Source organism: Anopheles stephensi, chromosome 2 (assembly GCF_013141755.1).
Source record: "Anopheles stephensi strain Indian chromosome 2, UCI_ANSTEP_V1.0, whole genome shotgun sequence".
NCBI lineage: Eukaryota > Metazoa > Arthropoda > Insecta > Diptera > Culicidae > Anopheles > Anopheles stephensi.
The window spans coordinates 32,720,360-32,743,401 of NC_050202.1; the positions used below are offsets into that span (position 1 = coordinate 32,720,360).

At 45.6% G+C, this 23,042-nt stretch overlaps 7 protein-coding genes across 14 annotated transcripts in view; 3 read left to right on the forward strand and 4 right to left on the reverse strand.

Annotated features, from left to right (window-relative positions):
* LOC118508026 (lissencephaly-1 homolog) overlaps positions 1-12,314 on the reverse strand; it is a 44,407-nt gene extending 32,093 nt beyond the window's left edge. The window contains exon 1 of one of the 6 annotated variants that reach the window (XM_036047417.1): positions 11,204-12,314. The gene's annotated coding sequence lies outside the window, so the exon portion shown is untranslated. Of the gene's footprint in view, positions 1-1,915; positions 2,167-6,175; positions 6,192-6,674; positions 7,833-11,203 lie in introns of those variants that run through there. The other 5 variants (XM_036047418.1, XM_036047419.1, XM_036047421.1 and 2 more) reach the window with 5 other exon arrangements.
* Positions 12,315-12,446: 132 nt separating this feature from the next.
* On the forward strand, positions 12,447-14,802 carry LOC118508029. 3 transcript variants are annotated; one of them, XM_036047428.1, is made up of 2 exons: positions 12,447-12,814; positions 12,951-14,802. In XM_036047428.1, exon 2 carries the CDS (start codon positions 13,238-13,240, stop codon positions 14,300-14,302), a length of 1,065 nt encoding a protein of 354 aa, XP_035903321.1. In that variant the 5' UTR covers positions 12,447-12,814; positions 12,951-13,237; the 3' UTR covers positions 14,303-14,802. The 3 variants fall into 3 exon arrangements, with proteins under 3 accessions (XP_035903321.1, XP_035903322.1, XP_035903323.1); XM_036047429.1 differs by having other exon boundaries at positions 12,674-12,814; positions 12,895-14,802; XM_036047430.1 differs by having other exon boundaries at positions 12,679-12,814; positions 13,019-14,802.
* Positions 14,803-15,241: 439 nt separating this feature from the next.
* Positions 15,242-16,681, reverse strand: LOC118508030. Its single transcript, XM_036047431.1, has 3 exons — positions 16,484-16,681; positions 15,934-16,364; positions 15,242-15,864 (listed from the first exon to the last, which is right to left on the reverse strand). Exons 1-3 carry the CDS (start codon positions 16,554-16,556, stop codon positions 15,346-15,348), a joined length of 1,023 nt encoding a protein of 340 aa, XP_035903324.1. The 5' UTR covers positions 16,557-16,681; the 3' UTR covers positions 15,242-15,345.
* Positions 16,682-17,026: 345 nt separating this feature from the next.
* On the forward strand, positions 17,027-18,330 carry LOC118508036 (histone H2A, sperm-like). Its single transcript, XM_036047438.1, has 2 exons — positions 17,027-17,187; positions 17,268-18,330. Exons 1-2 carry the CDS (start codon positions 17,178-17,180, stop codon positions 17,636-17,638), a joined length of 381 nt encoding a protein of 126 aa, XP_035903331.1. The 5' UTR covers positions 17,027-17,177; the 3' UTR covers positions 17,639-18,330.
* On the reverse strand, positions 18,070-19,427 carry LOC118508033. Its single transcript, XM_036047435.1, has 2 exons — positions 18,946-19,427; positions 18,070-18,872 (listed from the first exon to the last, which is right to left on the reverse strand). The coding sequence occupies exons 1-2, from the start codon at positions 19,342-19,344 to the stop codon at positions 18,354-18,356; spliced, it is 918 nt and encodes a 305-aa protein (XP_035903328.1). The 5' UTR covers positions 19,345-19,427; the 3' UTR covers positions 18,070-18,353.
* Positions 19,428-19,490: 63 nt separating this feature from the next.
* LOC118508025 lies at positions 19,491-21,150 on the forward strand. Its single transcript, XM_036047416.1, has 2 exons — positions 19,491-20,909; positions 20,984-21,150. The coding sequence occupies exons 1-2, from the start codon at positions 19,582-19,584 to the stop codon at positions 20,991-20,993; spliced, it is 1,338 nt and encodes a 445-aa protein (XP_035903309.1). The 5' UTR covers positions 19,491-19,581; the 3' UTR covers positions 20,994-21,150.
* On the reverse strand, positions 21,129-22,096 carry LOC118508035 (signal peptidase complex subunit 2). The gene is made up of 2 exons (XM_036047437.1): positions 21,885-22,096; positions 21,129-21,763 (listed from the first exon to the last, which is right to left on the reverse strand). The coding sequence occupies exons 1-2, from the start codon at positions 21,936-21,938 to the stop codon at positions 21,227-21,229; spliced, it is 591 nt and encodes a 196-aa protein (XP_035903330.1). The 5' UTR covers positions 21,939-22,096; the 3' UTR covers positions 21,129-21,226.
* Between the last annotated feature and the right edge of the window lie 946 nt (positions 22,097-23,042).

The following is a 23,042-nucleotide window of genomic DNA, read 5'->3' on the forward strand; positions in this document are numbered from 1 at the left end:
CTGCGTGCACATTGTGTCCCCTTTTTAATGCTCCATTGATCAAGAGCCTTTACTAAAAACGCGCCAACCATTCCATCGTGCATAGGTTTCATGTTTCCGTAACGCCACCGCGGTTTTGTAGATGGCATGGAAAACAGGTATCCCCCTAATAGAATTATGAACGGGGCTTTCACGAGATGATCAAGTAATTCTTTATAACGTTGTATTGTGTACCTTCATGCCATTACCATTCTTTTCCTCTTTCCCTGGGGGGGAAGGTTAGGAAAATCCAGTAACCGATGCATACAACATCATCGCCCGACTACCTAGTCAGTCAGGCAAGAACTGTGCACTACATGCTCCAGTAGTTCCAGCGTGTAGAAGAACCTGGTCGCTGACGGAACCGAGTAGGCTTCAAGCGTTATGCATTTCATAACCGTGCAGCCAGTAAGTTCTCAAGCCCTTAGCTCTTAGCGGACGAACCTCTGGCACACACATACGAAGAAGTTCCGTGTGCAAACGCTACAAAACGTATCCAATCTACATGCATCTACGGGAAAGTTCATCGTAAGCTTAACGCAGGAGACGAGAGGCCATATGAGGAGGAACAGAACCGGTCCCCATGGCCATCATGTGTATTTTGCATAAATCAGGAACCCTCTTGGAGCCCTGTACAGCAGGGAAGGTTCAAGTTTGAAATAATAGTAACGCTACCGCACACTTCATGAACACATCGTACACGCTCATAAAGGTTACGCGTAAGGGAAATCGATTATAAAATGCACGCATGGTGTTTCGCAAACCAGCGGCAACAGTGCTGGAAACGCTCGGAGACATTTCCAGCGTAACATGTCAAAATCTATGCCCAACTAAATGAACGTACAGGTGAGAGAAGCCATATCCATATTAGGGCATCTAGGGATGAGTGTAGTAAACGTTCTTTGTTTTACCTCGATTCGAATTGTAAACTGTAATGAATCGGCCTCATAGAAAATGCATCGGAAGCCTTAAAATACACAAACGATGTAACAAGAGACATTATGTTACATGCATGGAATTTGTGTAATACGAACGATTGGGCAACTTCACAAACATATAACGATAAAATATTTCAACAAATACAATTCTGTACTTTTTACATAAGCAAATTTAATTTCTTGTTCATTAAACCCTCCAAACACCAACTATCTTCTTTCTGTCTCTTCAAGACCCTCAACGACAAATAGAGAAAGTGCCGCGTATCAGATATTGATACTACCAACAAGAAACATGGAGACCCGAACCTCGTTACAAACTACGACGCGATCATGCCGATGATCACGAGCGAGGTAAATCAAGTGAATTGCTTCCTATTATCGGACGATCGTTTCCTCGCGGCATGTAAATTGGCGTATAAGGTTCTCCCGTCTCACTTGTAGTTAGCGATGCCTCTAGCATATTTTTACCGCCGCGTGGCGTTATGGTGAAAAGCTTAGAAAAAACCGCACCATGCACATCAGAAATTCGCGATGCAATGAATTCGATCGCGGAAAGGTGATAATTGTACAAAACGACTCACGACCCGCACTTATGGAGGCCACCTTCTCCTGTGGGACACATCTATGCGAATGGAAAACTTTTCAAAGTTTCTTTCTTTAATATGGCGTCCATGTTTGAAAAATCAATCGTTTAGTGTTGATACTTCTTTCGTGATGCTTCCAGCTATTTCTATCCCAGCTTAACATTCCTTTGCACAAAGGCATCCGATAACCAGGCCCTTATTTTGATCCAACTATTGGACGTAGTAGAAAGGGGTGTGTGTGTGCAAACGCATCCATGCTCTGAAACTGAAATAGTTAATCCTATAGCGATCTACCTTCCCAATCAATGCACCGAAAGCGACGGAAGGCGCACCCCAATGGAAAACGATAGATCAGACATTCCAAGCGCTTGTTACCTTTCCAATGATTAATATCTCACCGCGACGTTGACGACAACACAATCGTCCAGACAATCCCCTTTGCGTGCGTAAACGTACCACCAGAGCAATACAAAAGCGCGCGCTGTATTGCGAGCCTACCCAGGGCCAGCCTGCGCACGCGACTCAGCTTTTTGTTCAACGCATTCCAACCACCCGACCCCACGGATGGGAATTTAAATCTTGCGCCAAGCAACCGTCACAATGATCACGCTCAGTTTGTTCCATTCTCGAAAGAACGTATTCTTCGGCACTAGAGCACCGTGTCTCGGGTTCGCTTTTCTTATCAAGCGGCGGACAGAATCGGAACGTAACGGCACACAACACAACACTCACTCACTGATGGCGTGGCACGAGAATGTTTCACTATTGCAATTTAATCCCTCCTCTCCCCTACGGCTAAAGGCAATGCTACAGACATTGTGCGATAGAGGTCTTATCAGCCTTTTTACTTTGTTTCTTTCTCTCTCCTACTTGTTGCTTTAGTTTGGGATTTGCAAATGAAACCGGGGTGGGCAAGACGGGAATGCGTGCCTACAATCTGAGCAATTCTTAGTTCAAGTTCAACCAGTGTGCGATCAAAGTGCAATCATCCCGCCACGGCATGAGCCAACCATCGATCCTCGTGGAGAAAAAATAAAACACCGAGAGTGAGGAGTATTGGACCTCCAGGGTGATTGGAGGCAGAAGTTGAAAAGGTGCAAAACTCTATTTCCGAAATGACCCTGCATCCTGCAATTTCTACAAAAAAATTCTAAAAATATTGGTCGAGAACGAGATTCAATTACCATCCAGACTGTCTCCTTGTATGCAGGGCTGAATACCTTGCTACGGGTAAAATTAAGGCACAGAAAACTTTCGAGAGTTTGTAGTGCCAAAGAAGAAAGCAAGGAAACTATTGGTAATAAAGCAAATTTGTACAGGTGTTTCAGTATAGACTTTTAAATTAAATTGAACGATGGAATCGATTGGAACTTGAATGTTCAGTTAAGAAACGTAATAGTCAAAGAAACCAGACATCACATTCTGAGGTGAAAAATTACCAACAATTTTACCGGTCATTATGATTCTTCCACCCTTTCTACAAAAAAAAAACTCCTCACAACCTATTTCTTCGTCTATTTCCGACGAAACCTTGATTACAATTTTGGCAAAGTGCATCTGGCTTTTCCACCACGCAAACAGTAGTCTAATCTAGCTTTCGGACACCCCAAAACAAAAACACGTTCATTAGGTTGACCTCACACGGGAGGGAGAGATGTGAACGTGAAAACTAAAAATACAACTCAATTTTCTGCCACCTCTCGTCAGCCGGCAACAAACGCCACCAAGAACACTGTTTAATTTTGTATTGCCAACCAGCCCCCAAATGTGCTCGACGACGATGATGATGATGGGAAGCGAAACAATTGAGGCGTATGTTTCTCTCAATTGTTGGCCTACTGTCGGTTTTGAAAAAGGAGATTTTACGCCCAGCGACATAAACATAAAGGTTTCCCCCGTGCGCCGACGACCATTTTGATTCTTGCTCACTGGCTCCCTCCCTTATCATCTCCGCGTGGGTACAATTATTATTAGTAAACAAAAAGGTCACCACACCAGACACAGAAAGGGTGCGCGAGTGAGTGCACGTTTTGGATGTATGACGCCGCGTGTTGCGATCATAGCGCCCTTGGCATACCGGGTGTGCGTTTTTGCTATCATGCTTTGGCAGATGCTGGCAGCAACCCAGCGCCCAGCCATGTCGGGCGAGAATGATAAAATAATGACAGTCATCGGTCGCGGGACCGCGAAGGAATGCTGCGGACTAAAACAAACTTCCCTCGGCATCACACGCAACAAAGAGGAGGTGAAAGAACTGACGCCTCGTGTGGTATCGGGTTTGGAAAGCGTGGTGATGTTTCGCGATGATGATTATGATCTTGATTCGCTGAACCTACCCCTACCAACAAAAACTCCCTTGGCGGGGCGTTTGCGTTTGCTTGGAATAAATAATACAAAAATGTGCGACTCATTCATCTCTCCCCGAGGCTACCGAGGCGCTGGTGGTTTATATGTGTCTCGACCTAAATTGGGAGGTCAACATCGTCGCTCCAGAGGTGCGCTCCAGAAAGACGTTTGCAGACCACAAAGCCCCCGCATCAATTGGTCACGATTCCGATTATTCTGACATCCACTAGCGCATAGTCGTCTTTAGAAAAATAGCTAGGGCAACTGGAAGCACAAGCATACTCCAGAAAAGGATAGATCAGGTGAAAGAAAGCAGGGAGCGAGAGGGACAAAAATCGCCCAACCTATGTTTCGTTGACCACATTTTTGTGGGGTCACTGAAGGGGGAAAGACATTTTTAGGCCATGAAAAGACAGCAAAGCCCCAACAAGCGACCCCATGCTGATCACCGTTTGTGCGCAGATTGGCGAAAGTCCGAAACTGGTGCAAGTAATTAGGCTGACATAAATTTGACTTGTTACCTTCGCTTGGACATCTGTTGGGTGTATTTTGAATAATTAAGAAACCAAACAAGACGATGACCCCTGAAAATGAAACGTTGAAAATTTATGTCAACAGGTAAAAGGTAAATGTTGCTTCTTCGTGTTGTGTTGAAAAATCTATTGGCTATCTACAACTTTAATTGCTAATGCTACCTAACGTTTTCTTTCGAACAACAGCCATAGGGTTATTTTAGTGTTCCTTGACTGGATTTTACACCTGTAGCTGGATGGTAAGTTCCGCGTATGGGAAGAAGTACCAGATGGAATGTCGGACTACCCTAAGTACTTTGTTAAATTTTACTTTGTCTCTGTAAAAAATATCTTAAATTGAATAAACATTCCTAAACTACTACACTCTTTTAAAGTAAATTTATGACCATGACCATTTAACTGCAGTGATTTCGCAGAATTTATTCTGTAGCAAAGTCCAAACTAAAAAAGGATTTGCATATAACGTACCTTTCCATAAATAAGCATGTAGCAAAAATAGGAAGCAGAGAAACTGCTGGCAAAGACTGGACACACTTAAACCATAGATCAACCCAACAAACCTAAACCATCCGCGTTGACAGCTGCTGGAAAACGACGCCAAAACGGCACAACCACGTGCGCACGTTATTGGGTTGGTGTGTGGCTTTGTGCGTGGAGACCATTACGCAAACCATTAAGTCTGGCTGGCTTTGTGGCTGTGTCTACAATAGGAAGACCTACGGGCCCCAAGGCGCAACATTAATGCTACCATTCCGCCCCATGCTCCCTCTTCTTCCCCTCCCCCCACACGGTACCGTGGTTGATCTCTACACCACGCCTGCTAACCGAGCGGTCATTAACCTACGCAAAGCGGGCACACCGTTCACCGTTTTCCACCTGGCCCCGTTTAATGTTTAGGATTCAAATGTACGGCGTGTATGGTTTTTCTTCTAACATTTTTCTCTCTTATCCACCGTTTTTCGCCGCGAATCCATATAAAGAGGAAAACCTGCAAAGAATCGAACTGGAGGGGCTCCCGGTCTGCCACATTGTTCTAGACTTGCTCCTCTTCTAAAACAGATACGCGGCCGGATGCATAGTACAAGAACCAAATCAATGTAACCAGCAGACGGCAACGGAACTGCTTGTTCACAGGTTTGTTGTTCCGCTGTGTTTAGTGACTTGGTTTCAAAGTTTCTTTACGGCCTTTTTTCGCTAAGATTGGTAAAATATTCGCTCGGTGACGAAAGAAATCCTCTGGCGTCTGATTTCTGTTGTTATTCACAGTATGTAGGAAAATTTGGATAGATTTTCCATTCCAATTCGTTTTCAGTTAGCGGCTCCGCTCATGGTTCGTTAATTTTCGCTCTTCGGCAACGCGACATAAAAGAGCATAGCTTGAGAAAGGTGAGCGAAAATTTCTTCTAGGAGAAATGCACCTCACGAAGGAAAAACAACACCGGCCGGTTCCGGATAAACATCCTTTTATGTGTTCTTTGAATGCAAAGCAGTGTAGTTAGGAAGGTTCTCTTTGCTTTACAATTCAAGGTTATAGGATATTTAAAATAATATTAAAATAACATTTTTTATCACCTTAACAAAATTACGTAACAATTCTGAAAAAGACACAAAAATCTCTCCGACAGTGTCTCATCATAATGAGTCTTTTTTCTCACAGTCTTATGATTGTCACAAACGTCTTTCGGACAAGGCTCTAGGAATCAAATAAACTTATTTCATATTACAGTAAACATTGTCAATGCTGCAATAGACATACGCTTTTAAGTCTTTCCATGCTTCCTCAAATAAGCCACCCTTACTCCGCATCCCTCTTAGTATATTCGACATCCTCCTCCTCACATTGAGTAGTGCACTTCAGAATTCTCCATGAGTCATAGGCGATAGCGCAATTGGCAAGCGCACAAACACACACACACACACAAACACAACATAACAATGTTTCTCACACACCATACACATGCGCACTACGTACGACCGAAGGGGATGAACGTTGCATATGGAACACACAGCTGGAAGCTACACGTTACAGGCTGAGCGAAAAATAAAATCAATGATTTGCGTCTTTGGACTCAAACTCCAGCGCCGACCAACCAGACACAGTACATCCATTTGGGAATTGCATAGAAAAAGAATGATGTTGCAAAAAACACTGGGCTATGGATGCTACCCCATTTAAAATCTGCATCTTTTTATCCACTTCTGCACAGCACTATTAGGTTAGCAAGACATACTTGGACGTGTGCAATCTCTCCTACCTTTACAAAGCACAAAACTTCTCTTCAGCGGACACTTCCTCTGTACACCCCCTTGAATGCTTCTGTTGCAACCCTCCAACACTGCCACAACTCTGCTGAAGCTGATGATTGCACCACACACCACCACTGTCACCTTTTCTGCCTACTTTTGCACTAAGCTTTTCCACCAGTAACGAAGGAAAGCGGCTGAAATTCGGTTGTCAACCGCGGCCCGAACCAATTTTCCACCAGAGCCTACTTTATTGATTGGAATTGGAAACAATTCAGAACACCACCAAATGACACAATCCACCAGGGTTGAACCGAATCGCACGCGCATCGGCGACGAAGGAAAAATTAGCCCCACAGTTGGTAAAAAAAAAACACACACACACGCACCCGTCGAACTTCGAAAACACCGAAAAAACGCAACGTGCCGGAAAACTTTCAACTTCGCATACGATTCGCTAAAACCGGGTATTCGGTCCCCCACTAAAAAGGGGGCTTAGGGAGGTGAAGCAGGGTGAAGCACTGGATGGGCGGCCGGACTTGGGCTGATTTTGGTTACGAGAAGGTCGGCCGATAGTATTGGCAAGCGGATCCGCGCACCGGGTACGTAACAACGCCAACGACTGTCTGCTAGCTCTTTTTAACTACTCTTCTTTACTTTGGTTTGGTTGTTGGGGTTTCCTCCTTCTTTTTCAGTGTGGGTCGTTTGTCGTAGTCGTTGTCGTCGTCGTTGTCGTCGGTTTGTTGTCCACCGTTCAAGCCGGGGAAGGCTATTCCTTCGTACTGCACTCGGCAACGTGTGAAAACGTAATGAGAAATGGAGCCTAGGTGCAAAGGAAAGCTCGCGCTTTCTCAACCGCGGCCAGTACGCACATCATGTGCTCACCTTTCTTCCAGTGTGGTTTGCTCACGCTCACCTTCCAGCTTCGGGTTTTCTCACCTACCATAATTCGAGACACATTCTTCTCGTGATTTCACGATAGAAGCTCTCTGTTTCTGTCTCTCGTTTGTCCAGAAAGAAATGGAAACCGTACAATATCACTTGTTTTCTACATACGCAACTCCTACATTCCCCAAAACAACAGAAACACACATATTCTAAATGTTTAATCCTCCCGCAGACACATGGGAAACAAAATCTTACTCGTAAGTGGTAAACAACATCAAATGGCTCTTTTTTTGTACATGCAAGCATGGAATTGTTCGTTTGCTCTTCATTTTGCTGCCAGCAACGAGAGCTCGTTTGAACGTGGAAAATGCGAGAAAAAATTGACGGCGAGTAGCGACAAAAGGTCACCGCGGAAAACACCAGGTGTGTGTGTGTGTGTGTGTGTGTGTGTGTGTGTGTGTGTGTGTGTGTGTGTGTGTGTGTGTGTGTGTGTGTGTGTGTGTGTGTGTGTGTGTGTGTGTGTGTGTGTGTGTGTGTGTGTGTGTGTGTGTGTGTGTGTGTGTGTGTGTGTGTGTGTGTGTGTATTAGTGGCAAAACAATGATATTAGCATCTCCGGCACTGCATTTTACCACAGTACCGGTGGCATTTTATAATGATTGGGAAACAATTCTTTACACAGCTATCACTGCAAATGAACTGATGCCGATGTAAATTTTCCTACTGATTAGTACACTTCAAGCTGAGGTGGTGATTGTTTTAGTATGCAGAGTTAATCTTAACAACATTAACAACTGTTGGAAGGAATCGGAAAATTTTAATCTGCATATCATGTGATGACGATACGTCATTATAAGAGACCGTACAAATGTTTATCAAAAGAAACTTCATGACATATCGATACAGGATCCAGTTGACCCAGCAGCTCAAGCTTAACCATTAAAGAAATCGCCATGTGTTCGATGATTGAACTTTCTTCACCAAAGTTTGATAGCATTAATCTACATCTTTTACGTTTAGATCAACCTTCAAAGAGGTAATGGCTAGCCTTTTGTTGGGTTCCTTTACTTGATTGTACTCTCAACTGGAAAGTAAATTCTACGTAAGGAGTGATTGTTTGAATCACGAATCGGCCAATACGCAGGACTACGGATAGATAAACTCCAAGGAGTCAGATACGGTAGATCAGACTTTCCTGATATTTGACAAGTAATCTCTCTTCCGTACACCTAAACCTAGATTCATTTTCTCATCGTGCACCTTACACCAACATCAGCCATTATGTATTAGTTCTCTACCCATCGCTTTTGCTAATGAATAAAACACCTGCTCCGTTTAGGAGAGCTCTCCCGCAAGGCACACAAAAATGACTTCATTAAAAGCCCCAACAACACCATATACGTCCGTACCACCCCGCAAGCGCCACTGCCATCACCCACGCGCCCATGAAGCGTTCGTTCGACAGTTCGACAGTGCGTGGGACGCAACCACGAAGAACTCGATCGAATGGATGCCTTCCAAATCGACAAAGCGAATGATGTCAGCGCGGCTTTATCTGTCCGAACAGCCACCGCACACTTGGCTACGCCTGCGGCAAGGTCAAACACAAGCATCGAGGATTCAAACTTTCAAGGGGAGTAAATTCGTACTATCAGCAGCTACTTCTACTACCACCTATACTACTACAGCCCCAAACCAGTCTCGTTCAAAGCACACGCATCTCAAAAACGGACAGTTCTCATTGGAATTTGGTTGCCTTTTCCGGTTTCCTAACATGTCTGCGTTGATGAGGATGACCATTCCTTCTTCAAGCCGTGTACAGTCTTTGCTTCTCATGCAATTGCGTCATAGCAACAAAAAAGCTTTCCGTATGTATAATGGGAATGCAGGGATACGCATGCTCCTTTTCCTGGTACTGTTGCTCACGCTCAAGTGTGGAGTCTCTCAAAGAACTGCTCCCGTGAGAAACAAGGGTGTTTGTACTCCCAAAGGCTGGAGTTTGCCATCATCACCATGAATGAAAATCTGAAAATTCACAGTGTCAGCATAACCTGTGCATTCGTGTTTAACCTTCTTAAAAGGTGTTCTAAAATGAAAAGAAAATTTAACAAAAAAAACTAGAAAAAATCGCATGTACACGTCATAGTCATGTGCCATTTGGAGCATTCGGTCACCACCGTGACCGGGTAGTTCCTACTCGCATCGATGTGTCATCACGAGAGACCTGCTGCCATCTTCTTCTACCCCATTACTTTGCGCGTATATTTTTAACCTTCTTACACCACAAAAACTGCAATGCATAAAACAACAAACCGCATGCACTTGACCAACTGGCTAGCCACTTTTTGCACCCTCGCCCTTACACGTACAAGTCGCCACCGTCTTGCGCTTGTCGACTAGCATCAACGTCATACCATCGATCAACAGCTGTTAATAGGTTTGGTACACTGTCGTCGCTTCATCGTTCATATCTCCCATGGCGATCGTCCCAACCAGAGGCTACTTAATATTGCATAAAGGAACGCGTATGTGCATGCATCGATTAAAGCCGTTTTGAATTATGCAACGCAATTTACGATAATTTCTGTGTTAATATAGCCGTGGTACGATGGTGCTGCGTACGGCACCTTTTTCGAGTGTCCTCCCCCAAGGACAAGCTCATACAACACATCATTTGGTGGATTTGGTCAGTCCAGTCGAGAAAAATCGATTCACTTTTTCCTCCCTTTCCTTCCAACACACAATAGAGGGCTAAACTTTGACAGTCTAACTACAGTTACACACACACACGACTAGTTTACGCGTTCACGTCCGGTGAGTGTTTTTGTGGCCGTGTATGTGTGTGCTTGTAGGCATAAGCGAAACAATAGTAGAAATGGTAGGGATACCCCGTTTTGGTGTGTACCGTGCGCGTAAAACGAAAACACTGCAAACACACCGTAATCACCCACACTATCGTACACGCACTCATACACACAGGTGTCGTTATCCGTCAACCATTTGCCCCTGATTGATAGTTCGCCCAAGAGGAAGGAAAAAAAAACACATAGCGAACGAAAAAAAATCGCACACAATGCCACGCGCACTCACACACTTGCACATAATGTGAGGAATTTACCAACGTAAATGGATCTAAACTCCCTGATTAGAATATGGTGATAGCATCTATTCGCTTCATTGATAAGAGTGGTTGAAGTGGTAGCAAAAACGGAACGATTAACTTCTTTCACAATCGTACTATTGTTTTTCTCATCAAACACACAAAGTAGTTCTAAAAAAGGGGGCAAGAAAGTTTCGTAGATTCTAAACATCAAAGGACACAGCACAGCACTCATAGCACAGCATAGCTGACCACAGACAGGTAGCCAGCCACCTTGCTTGCCTGCCATCTTTGTTCGTTGCTACGGTAATACTTTTTTTTCGGCCGTAAATGCGTACGTTGGGAGGCTTCATTTCGTCAAAACGGCGGCTGCGACGGCATTCATTTTGACGATGAGAGGGGGAGGGGGGGGGGTAACAAATCAGCTTCATTTTCATTTCACGGCTTGCCTCGGTCACTGATCGATTATTTTCGTTGCTAAAGATGTTTTGGTGACGCGGGTGGGACAGTTGGAAATGTTGCGTTTTGTCGTAACGAAAAAGCGAAATACTTACACAATGAGTTCGTCCAGAAAATGTGTTGCTTTCCTCGCGAAGAAGAAGTCACGGGATGATGGTTCAACAATCAGAGATAGATTTTCCCTAAAGATGGGTGCGATGACTCTGTGTGTCCTCTCCGGGGTCCTTTCTCGCGAGCTCCTCCGTACCGTTGTTCCTTTCGGATGCAGCGTACGAGCGTTGCGTGTGTGTATGGGTACGTGACTGTGCGAGTGTAAGTGTGTACAAAAGCACGCACACGACCAAAACCCTCTAGACACTGCTTTTGCACAATTTTCGCACTGCACACAAAGAGGATTAAATACACCTCACCACATTAAATGCACGAGCTTGCGAAGCTGAGGGTTGGTAGGTAGTTTGCACTAAGGATTCTTTTCTTTTTCTTTCTCACAAACACTCACACACACACAAATTTCACCTTGACTCACAAATCGTCGCGCACACACGGGGGTGGTGGTCTCGCTTTGGGGGTGCGAATAAAACTCTCACCCAACGAGAAGATGCTCCAGAGCACAATAATCAGCACACACACACACAACGACGACGACAGCTAGCTAGCTGACGATGATGCTGGTGATGACGATAATAGTGAGATGGTCAGCCCCTTTGCGAAACAAAAGGATAACTGGGCAATGTAGGCGACGATGTGTTGCACATAACAACGCCACACTACACACTCACACACGCCCCGTTCTGCTGCTGCTGATCACGGATCGAAACTTTTCTGCAAAGCAACTGCCACACTGCGCACTGCACTGCCGAAATTAGGCGTTCCAACTTTGAGGGTCGCGTACACGAACACGTTCGCTGGTCACGCACCCGCGATGCGTCCGGGAAAAAGGAGGAAAATCTGTCTAGCGAAAGCGACGACGACGACGACGACGTCTTTTCGCGATACTTCTTTTCTGTAACTCGCTCTGTTCGGAAAAACGCTGATGATGGCGCTGCTGCTGACGAATACGGGGCAAGTGTGCTGCGTGGAGTGTGTGTGTGTGTGCTTTGGTCAATCCTCACGCACACATGCACTTACGCTTTATCGTACATCTCTTTCTAGCCACAGCTAATTTGCTTTGCCAACGCGTACGCTGTTCTTTGTAACGGATGATTAACAGCAACACGCACACATAGAAATTCGAAATATTCAACCGAATTTTTCAACTGTCAACTTGCTTGCTTGAGCAAGAATACCATATGTGAAATTTTCTTTGCTATAAAATTCACGAAAATTATGGGTACAAAATGCGTTTTCGTCGTGATTTCCGAAAACAAGTAAAGAATTCTTAATTTATTTGCAATCGAAACTTAATTTCGTATGTAAAGTAAAGGAAATCATTTTAACACAACAATAATCCAGCCGGGGTGACAAAGTAAACTCAACAAATGTCAATCACTCTTCAGTACTCCGTGTTCGGTTGATCAAAACAGTCGCATAATTGTTTGTTTTTCTACAAATTTTCATTCGATGGTGCTGTGCAAAACTGGAACGGTATGGAGCATGAAAAACCCTATTTTGCCGTAATAGCTGGATTATGTGCGTCGTTTGCGAGCTTGTTCGGAAAGTTGACCTCAAACAGTGGCCGACTCGTGGGTTGGGCTGGACTTTCCAACGTAAGTAAACAAACAATCGCGATTAATGTCTTTTCGATTCTGTTGCTCTGTGTATGAAAAGGTTTAAGCGAACATTAAAGTTATAATTTTGCCCTCATAATTGCATATTTCAATCGGCTATGATGAAAAACACCAGAGCGAAGCTTTCTAGCGCCTAGTCCGCTGCTGTCAAATCGCTTGTTTATGCTGGATCTGTTTTGACAGATGCTAAGGTGACCAAACACAAGTGGGTGAGGGGTGGCGAAAAAAAAAACACAGAGGCTTGCTGGCTAGAAAGGACGCCTCCGTTGTTTGGCATTCCGGGATTGGGAAGCGCAGCTATTCCTGGTGCTAAAAGACAACCACAATAAACATACGGCGGTGGCCAACAAGCCTATTCGGGAACAAGAAGCTTGAAGTGTGGTGCCACAGCGTACGTGCACGATGGGTCCGACCAAAATCACCCCCGAAGATCAGGCGTTCAATATCGTGTTTGTGGGAGAAGTGAAAAAACATCCGTGCTTGTTCGATAGCGGGAACCCGGACTACAAGCAGCAGTCACTGCAGGACAGGGCCTGGCTGGAAGTATCAAATAGCGTCGGCGAGAGTACAGACACCTGCAAGAAGCGCTGGCGCAACTTACGATGTTGCATGACCCGCTACCAGAAATCGGTCCGTGACAGCAGCGATCAAACAGCGAACGCACGACGCAAACCGTACTACCTGTACAGCCACATGCAGTTCGTACTGCCCCATTTGAAGGCACGAGAGGAAAGCAGTACCTACGAACCGGATGAAACGTTGTGGGCGAAAGCAGAGAGCGAATCGTTGAGCAAGCACGACGAGGAGGAGGAAGACGATGACAACGAACCGAACGAAATTGAAACGATCGACGTACCGGAGGAGGAACATAGCCAGCAAATTAAGGACAGTATTCTGAGTTCCATAAAGATCGTACCGATCGGGCAAGAACAACGGTCGGTTACAGACCACCACCAGCAGCAGCATCAGGAGCAGGAAATGCTCGAGCAGCACGACACAAATCCAGCCAGCACGACGGAGTATGAAATCATAGCGGCACCTCCGCTCAAACAAGCCCGCCTGTCTAACACACAAACCAGCGTTGGTTCCATGAGTCCGACCGGCGGAAGTCCGTTACAAACTTCAGGAACGGATGCGAAGCGCGACCTGCTTGCCCAGCGCCAGTTTTTTACGATTCAAACAGCAAACATCCCCATGCCCTGCTACTCAACACCGCTAACGTCCCAAACCATTCCCCATCATCAGCAGCAGCAACAGCATCAGCAGCAAACGATGTCCCAACCACAGCTACAAACGCAAGTACCACCGCAATTCACCATCATCCCGAACACACCGGTTATAGCGAGCGAAGCGGATCATAACTTTTTCCAAAGTCTCGTACCCGACATTCAGGCGATGACGATGGAACAGAAGCGAAAGTTTAAAATTGGCATCCTGCAGCTAATAGACGATATTCTCAAAACGTAAATACCAAAACACGGAGCCACCGCAAGTGTCCGAACCGCAGTGGCATTTTTTAGAAAATTATGAAATTTTATATGAACAATTTGTCAAAAGGCAAAGGCAAAACCACCACAAACACTAAGCTCTAGCCCAAATGAACTACCAGACAGTACCCGCACTGGATCATTCAGTGTTGTGCAATAGATCTTAAAAGTACGATAAATTGTAATGTAAGCAGACGGCAAGCGAAAGATGAATCAATGTATCGTATAAGATATGTAGTGTGTAATGGAAGAAAGCTAGTAGAAGGATAACGAGAGAGATTTTAAGATAAAAATAATTTTTAGATTTAGGAAAAATTTTAACCTACCCCCCTCATCTTCTCTCGTCCCACATCCTTCATCGACGTAATTAATTGTGTGTCCATTGTAAAACGTGTAACAAAGCTTAATTTATTCTAAGGATAATTTTATCTGATCACACTCGATAATAGAATAAAAGTTCAAAACGATGTACCTAACGATTAATCGTAGTTGTATTTGCTTGCTGTGCTAGTTAGTTACTAATTTCACAAAACCTGTCTTTCCATTCTTAGTGGCCGGGAGGTGAACTCTTTGTGCAGGCTTTATGTGTCCTAATTATGATACTGCTCAACGGTTGCGTTTGGAGATTCTTCGTCAAAGCCCTGCACGCAGGGTCCGGATCGACGCTTCGCGCTTCATTGGCCAGCGCTGCCACGAATTATGTTGCTTCGGTGAGATGCGTAGATGCATAGGGACCCATCAGTATGTTGAACGATTTCCTATTGTTACAGGCCGTTCTGGGCATGCTGCTTTTCAACGAGCAGAGCACATTGCTGTGGTGGCTCGGGACTTTGCTCGTTTTGGCAGGATTACTGCTGATCATCGGTGGTTCGGACGAGGAAATTGTAACGTCACAGTCAACACAAACGCACCAAAAAAATGAATAAAATGTAAATAAGGGCTTTTTTTATTTTATTACGCTCTGTGTTCAACGAATGAAAGAAAATCCTTGATTTGCTAACTTCTATGTGACTATTAGTCGTGTTAAAGCGTAGTCCGGATAGTAGTTTTAATTCGTTGCACCAAATTGGAGATCGGTGCGACGATTACGTACAGTGCGACCGTACCAATCGCAATCACCAGCGTTAGACGCACGTTTGCATCGTTATCCTCCTGAAACCAGCGCGAATACACACCCAACGAAATTGTCGTTATGCCCAGCAAGTACGCAGCGGTTCCCGCGATACCGTGTGCCAGCTTGCTATACATCGGACGGATGTAGTGGCGCAGCTGGAAAGCGTACTTCGTAGTAACACCGCCGCCAATCGACGCCAGCGTAAAGCACACCGTAACAAGTCCGAAGATACCGTGCAGCGTCTGAAAGTGTGGCTTTCCGAGCCGCACTTTGTTAAGAAATATGCACACGGACGCGATCGTTATCAGTATGCCGGCCACCGCCTGTAGCAGCCAGTGAAGGAAAACTTTCGTCCGATGGTGACACCGGTGTGTGAAATAGTTCGCTCCAGACATCGTTAGCACCGCTTGGGACATCAGGATCAGGTACTAGAAAGGTACGGTAATGAGGTGATTAAAACATACCGGACGGACATATCATCATGCTGACAGACTTACCCCGATTGACATGAACGTTGGATGCCAGGAAAACAGCACCATTGCCTTATTGAAACAGTGGTACGTTATGTATCCTGCCACGCCAAACATTAGCCCATTGATCAGTACGTTAGCCAGTATTAACTTCCGGCTAAACGAGACACCTCGGTCGATCGCACGATTATTCACATTTCGATTACCGTTTCTCCTGCTCCGATCCATTCCTTCGTCCGTGGCAGGTGTCTCCTCCTGGACAGAATCTTTACGCTCTTCGTCCCGATAGTCAGCAAACAGTTGTTCGTGTTCTGCGCTGGTTGCTTCCGGCTCTTCCCCACCCATGCTGTTGTGCTGATAGGAGGAACCGTTCACGGCAAGATTTCGCCTTATCTCGACGCGGCCCCTTCCAATTCTACCTGCGTCGTTGTTGTTTTGCTGCGTTTCCACAAAATCAGCTGTCGTGCGAAAGAGGTGAAACGAACGGGGTAAAAACAATTCCGACCGGTTGTTTACATTTACTGCTCGAGTTCTTTCCGGCCAGTGTGCTGGAAGCCGTAAGATCGCGCCGTACTACCTGTTGAGCCTGCATCTTCTGCCAGCCGATCGTACGGAACGGCAGTACGAGATTCTGTACCGTCTTTTCCCATCACTTTCGAACCCTCGATCGATGGACGGTACACCTGTTCACAAGTAAAGCCTAGCGTCTCGGACACTGCAACACGGAATGATCGGACTGCATCGTTTCTGTGGCCAATTGGCAGCTCATTATCGCTCAAGTGGCTTCAGACCGAGCGTGGATTAAGCAAATAATTTGTTTGCACAATGATTTCCTTCTTATCTTGCGAGTATTCGCGAGACGGCGCGGGATTCAAATCGCTCACTTTGGAGTGTTCGATAGATAGCCAATTTCTTAATCGGTCAATTTCGACAGGTCCGAACAATCGGTTGCCAATCGAAAAAAAAATAGATGACCGATAACTATTACATTCCACTAACAACGTTTGCTAAAACTCGAACTAACCTCCGGCCGATATTACGCAATATCTTTCATCTGAAGATTGCATCCCTGTACTGGGTGCTTAACATGCGTGTTGCCTGTGTGAATGTATGGGTGACAGCAGACGTTTGGAAAACGGCGCGCATTTCAGTCAATCGAAGGAGACGCTGCAGTTCGCCATTGTTGCCGCTTGAATCGGTTCAGCATTACTACCGTGTCCTTAATTCGTCCAGTCCTAATCTCGTGCAATTTAACCGTGAATCCATCCAACATGAAGAAAAGTAAGTTTGTGGTTATAGCGAAAGACGCCTTTCTTCGGTTTTGCCCTGAATCGTGGTTTCTTCTGTGTCCATTTCGACAGCATCCAAATCATCCCGTGCCGGGCTTACGTTCAGTGTCGCCCGCGTAGCGTCCTCGCTGCGAAAGGGGCAGTACGCGACCCGCATCGGTGTCGGCTCCTCGGTCTATATGACGGCGGTGCTCGAGTATTTGGCAGCGGAAGTGCTTGAACTGGCCGGAAATGCAGCACGGGACAACCACAAATCTCGGCTCACCCCGCGCCACATTCAGCTGGCCGTCCGGAATGATGAGGAGCTGAGCAAACTGTTGCAGGGAACCACCATTTCCCAAGGAGGCGTCATGCCGAACATCCATTCGGTGCTGCTGCCACGCAAAACCGGGTCCAAATCGGCCGGGACCGCTGGAACCACCGGACAAAGCCAGGAGTATTAGAGTGCATTGTGTTTATCGCAAGCAACGAACCGAGCTGGAAAGTGTTATTCTAGTGATAAGCGTTTTTTAAATGTTACTCAGAAAGAAGGGGTTTGATTGAGGTTGGAAGAAGCGCGATCGAAAGCAAATATTGATTACAATTACAGACTTAAGTCACATTCCCGCAATTTTGAAAGGTTTCGTGTTAGGGACGGGGAACACTACATTCCACCCTACAAGCGAACGCAATGTGTTTCCACTTAAAAAGGTTAAAATATTCTCGTAATTAGTTGAAGGTTTAACAGCATCTTTTCCATGACTTACAGATTAACACGACGTTATTTAACGCAGCGGCAGGGACGTATGATTTTAGCACTTAACGGATTTTATTCTTTTGGATCCGGCAAGCCATTGCCATCAAACTTGTGTAAAGAAGCAGAAACTTGTATCAATTTAATTGTGTACCATATTAAACTGCACGAAACTCTAAGCTCTCTGGCGGTTTATTTTAAATTTCTCCATTTGTAAGTGTAACGGAATAGTGTCTGTCCGGTTATTGTGAGAATTCCTTACATAAACGGATAATAAATCATATTTATGTCTAACCCTATTCAAAGTAAAAGAAAATGCGACTGATACTAATACCGCTCATCGCAGAACACTGTTGTGCTAATTGCGATTACATCCTTTTCGTAATTTCCCCGACGTAATATCGTAATATAGTAAAAAAAAAGCTCTACTCGTCCTGCCCATGGCTGCCCATATCGACCACCTTACAGTTTCGAGTCAGGAAACCCATTTCGGCTTCGTACAGAATCTCATTGATGAGCCGCTGCGAGAAGGTAACCTGTAGCTTGTCGAATGAACGCAGCTTATGCGCTATGAGTTTGCCATACACATCGAATTGATCTTCCTGATGGCTGCTGTTTATCGTCGTGGCAGTAGCATTGGGCTGCTCCTTGGTGTGCACTGCAGCAATTTCGATCCGAGCTTGATCTTCTTTCTGGTTTGCATCAGGTCTCGCTGGTGTTAGCTTTCGTTTTTTAGACGTAAAGTATGTTTGTGACGTGCTGGGTGCAGTGGATGACCGGCGTGAAACAGACGTATACTCGGACAATGTGTCACAGTTAGTGGGATCGATCGTGTCGTCGTCATTATCAGTGTCGGAACTAACATCGTCCAGCTCATGATGATCCTCATCGACATCGAGCCCATCATCATAATGCTCGATAAGATCAAATTCTTCGTCGTATTCCTAAAACGAATCAAGCGAATGGTATGGTGAGATCGAGTTCCCAGCACGTAATCCGCCATGTCAATATACGCACTATTACTTCTTCCTTCAACACATCCTGGCACTCGTCCGTTGTACTCGTGGGCTCCTTCATGATGGTGTCCTGCTCGTTTAAAAAGTCGAACAAATAAAAGTACCACAGCGACGGCTTGTACACATCGTCCAGGGTGGCTCCCGATCGGATGGACTTCTTCAGTTTGATCAACTCGCGCCGGTAGCTCGATCGCAGACCATATATTTTCCGCTTCACCTCATCCTTGCTTGCCGCTTTGTCGACCTCACGGTACTTCGTGACCAGCGCATCATAAGCGGCCTTCCTTTTCGTGCGGTCCGTGTATTCCTTCGCATTCACCTGCCACAGACAGGGATAGCTTTTGTACAGCTCAATAAATTCGGTAATGAACGTGCGTGAGAATAGGCGCAGATCAGCCATCTCCCGTTGCTGTTTTCGGATGCGTTGCTCCTGCGATGTGCTGGAACTTGCTTGTTTACAAACAAACTCCCGAACAGTGTCAGCTGTCAAAAGCCGCTAACCCTTGGAGCGCACGCGATTCAGACGTTTGCTTTGTTTGTGGTTGTTTCCGACCAGACGTTTGCGGCATGCTCGATCGTAGCAGCGCTGTCAAACCGGCTGTGTGTGTTTACAACGGCGCCGAAAACAGGAATCGAAATGCTTCGGCCAGAAGTGATAGAAAAACTGGACTGTCCGTCCGTTGGACTGGCTACATCCTGGACTATATCGCGGCGCAATCTGGCATTCGATAATCTGGAAGCAGCGAGAACGCTTTTCGAGCGCAAATATTGGCCCTTCCCCAAAGGGAAGATTGCGAAGAGCAACAGCAAGGCGGCCGGTCTCCGCGAGCAAGGAAATGCGGCGTACAAGAAGGATCCGAACGACCCGGGAAAAGCGCTGCAGCTGTACAATCAGAGCATCTGCATGGCCCCGGATGGATCCAAAGATTTGGGGCTAGGTTACGCGAACCGGTCCGCCGTTTACTTCAACAGCAAGCAGTACCGTGAGTGTTTGCAAAATATTGCACTGGCCCGGCGTCATAACTACCCGGCGGATATGATGCCAAAGCTGCTGCAACGAGAAGAACGCTGCAAGCAACTGATGATGGAAGCCGATGGCGGTGAAAGTGCCACGGTGGATCAGAGCACGACACGGCATTGTGCGATTAAATCATGTCTAGAGCTTTGCAAGGACGGGAAAGGAATTTGCACAAACCGTGGGTTGGATGTGGGCGAAAAGGTACTTGTGGAAAAGCCGTACGTGCTGGTGCTAGAGTCAGAATTCGCCTACGAACGGTGTGATTACTGTGGCGAGAGCAACGCACACAACCTGCTACCTTGCCGCGACTGTACCGCTGTGATGTACTGTAGCGAGGAATGCCGGGAACAGTCGCTTCAGCGCTACCACCAGTTCGAGTGCGAAATCGTAGACGATTTGCAGTTGCTTTTCCGCGGTCCGAAGGTTACACGAATGTTTCACGTAATTTTGCGACTGTTCTGGCACGCCGTGCTACTTTTCCTCGAGGACACCGACGGTTTCCTGAAGCGAATCGAAACACCGTCCGAGTTGGAAAAGTATCGCGACCCATTCACACTGGAACCGTCCGACTATGTGCTACACTTGAACGCCACTTGTGTGGAAACGTGGAAACCGAATGAAGAGCAAGCCCAGACGGGAAAGTGCGTAGCGCAAGTAATGGCCGTACTGATGTACGTCCTCGCGGTAGAGGAAAACACATCGCTTTCGTCACGACTAGAGGGAAAAGCGGGCAAAAAGAAGCTGTTGGATTTGCTGTACCGATTGATTCAGAACATGGGTAGTCTGGCCAATGAAGATGTGAAATATGCGACGTGCTTTTTCCCTTTCGCCAGCTTGCTGCAGAGCTCGGATAGTCCAAATGCGGAACAATTACTACAGAACCTGCAGTCGGTGGTGGTGCTGAAGTGTCCGGTCGCCGAGGGACAGCAGATAACCGTCGCCAAAAAGTAAAAATCAGCTTCAAAGTTGATTGATCTGAAAATTACAACTAACATTTTTTATAACTTATTTTTTTGCGCAGGAAAATGTAGATACGGACGGTCATGGACGTGCGCGAAGGAAGAAGAATTTGTGAGTTCCCTTTCTTTATTGCCCTTAGTCCCTTTACTATAGATATTATTGCTTTCTACGATTTTCATGAGCTCGCGACACTTCACTCAACTGAATTAAATAATGTATTAAACCGAATGTTTAACGGCTCGTATTTTATTACTTTTTAATCATATAATCATTCCCTTCTCTTGGCGCACATACGTCTGCCCGCTTACTTATCCTTGCGATCTGCGTTCAAAGAATTCACAATACGGTTAACCTCACTGGCCACCAGATCATCCAGCACGACGCCGTTTACGTCGATAAAGTTGGCCACGGACTTGGTGACCGTAGCCTCCCGAACTCCGCGCGAATCCCGCAGCTGCACCGTCAGCTCATACTTATCGTCATACTTCTTCATGTCCGAGCTGGCTTGCCATCGTTTGACGTTGCCATTGCCGTCCTTCTGGTTGCCTACCACAAAGATGCCCTTCTCCACATAGGTCGTGTAGATGGTCAGCACACCCATCAGGAAAAAGTAGCAGCACACGCACACGATCAGCACCGGCTTCGAAGCGGGAAACGAATACTGATAGTCATAGCCGAGTGCCACCAGGGCGATCGCAACCGCCTGCGCACAGATAAACAGTCGCCCGTCAATGATAGCGAAATGCTCCTTCATGTTGCTGTGCTCCATCAGTGCATTTTTAACCGAATCGTCCAGCGCGTGCTTTACCGCAGTTCCGTCCCATTTGTTGATCTGAACGACCTGTGCAAATTGTGGGATGCATTTCAACACAGTAAACAGATGGTTAGTTTTGCATCTCAGAAATCTGTGACGTGTCCCGTTTTCCCGAGAGCAACATGTCCGTGGCTCGCCGTTACCTTACCTCTTCCTCCTTGGCTGGAGCATTTTCTGATTGCTTCTTGTTCTTGTTGGACATATCGAAGCAGGTTAGTGAGATTAGTAGTGGAACTGGATAAGGATCGTGGCAAATGCACAAACAGGAGATAATGTAGCCGGCAGTGGATTCTTCTGTTTTCGATTATGCTCCGTGCAGTGTTGCCAAGGAGTTGATGACGCTTTCGTGCTTGACAGATGAATTTGACATTCAGATCGCTTAATGCATTACCCAAGCAACAAAATAGGTGTAAGCGTGTTATCTAAAAAATGCGGCTAAAGTCTGATAGATGCCCCTCCCACTCACGGCACTCATTTTTCGCTACTGAGTTATCCAAAAAGGTATATTTTTCAGAGTTTTTACTGTATGTATTTATTTATTTATTATTTATTTATTGTTTTTAATTATTATAAATAATTATTACAACGATTTCTAACATTTTTGCTTAACTTTTACCTAAATTTAAGGTAAGTCAGTAGCGAAAAATGAGTGCCGTGAGGGGGGGGGGGGGCATCTATTCAGACTTTAGCCAAAAATGCAATGCATTTTTGTTGAGAGCATGAGAGAGCGAGAAAGAGAGAGAGAGAGAGAGAGAGAGAGAGAGAGAGAGAGCACGAGAGTGATAGAAAGAGCAAATCAAAATCGATACTAAATCCATGCGAACTGCGCAACTTTTTTCATGCAAACTGTGGCAAACAGTTATGTCGGGTATCAGTATTAATTTTGATTATTTTCAGTTTAAGACGTCGCACAGCGATATTATTAGTTTAGTAGGTATTAGTTACTGCAGTAGTAAACTAGCTTGTCGTTTTTATTTAAGTGCAAACTGGTCGAAAGTCCACGCTACATGATGCGCTATGTTAAAAAGCTTTCGTTTAAAAGAGGGATGATTGTGGAAAACTTAACGTTAAAAATATTTCAGCTTCTCGAGTCGAAATCCCGGTAAGTATTCGTCTGGTTGTTAGTTGCTATGTGTTTCCATGGAAGTTTGCGGTTGAAGGGCGAGTGAAAACGTGATGTGTTCGAAACAACGCGAGTAGAGGAACCTGGTGCTAGAATCTTTTTGGAATAATTAATTTAATTTGGAAGATTTTTTAATTTACGCATTGACATCGTCATCCATTTGTCGTGGCCTCAACGGTACGA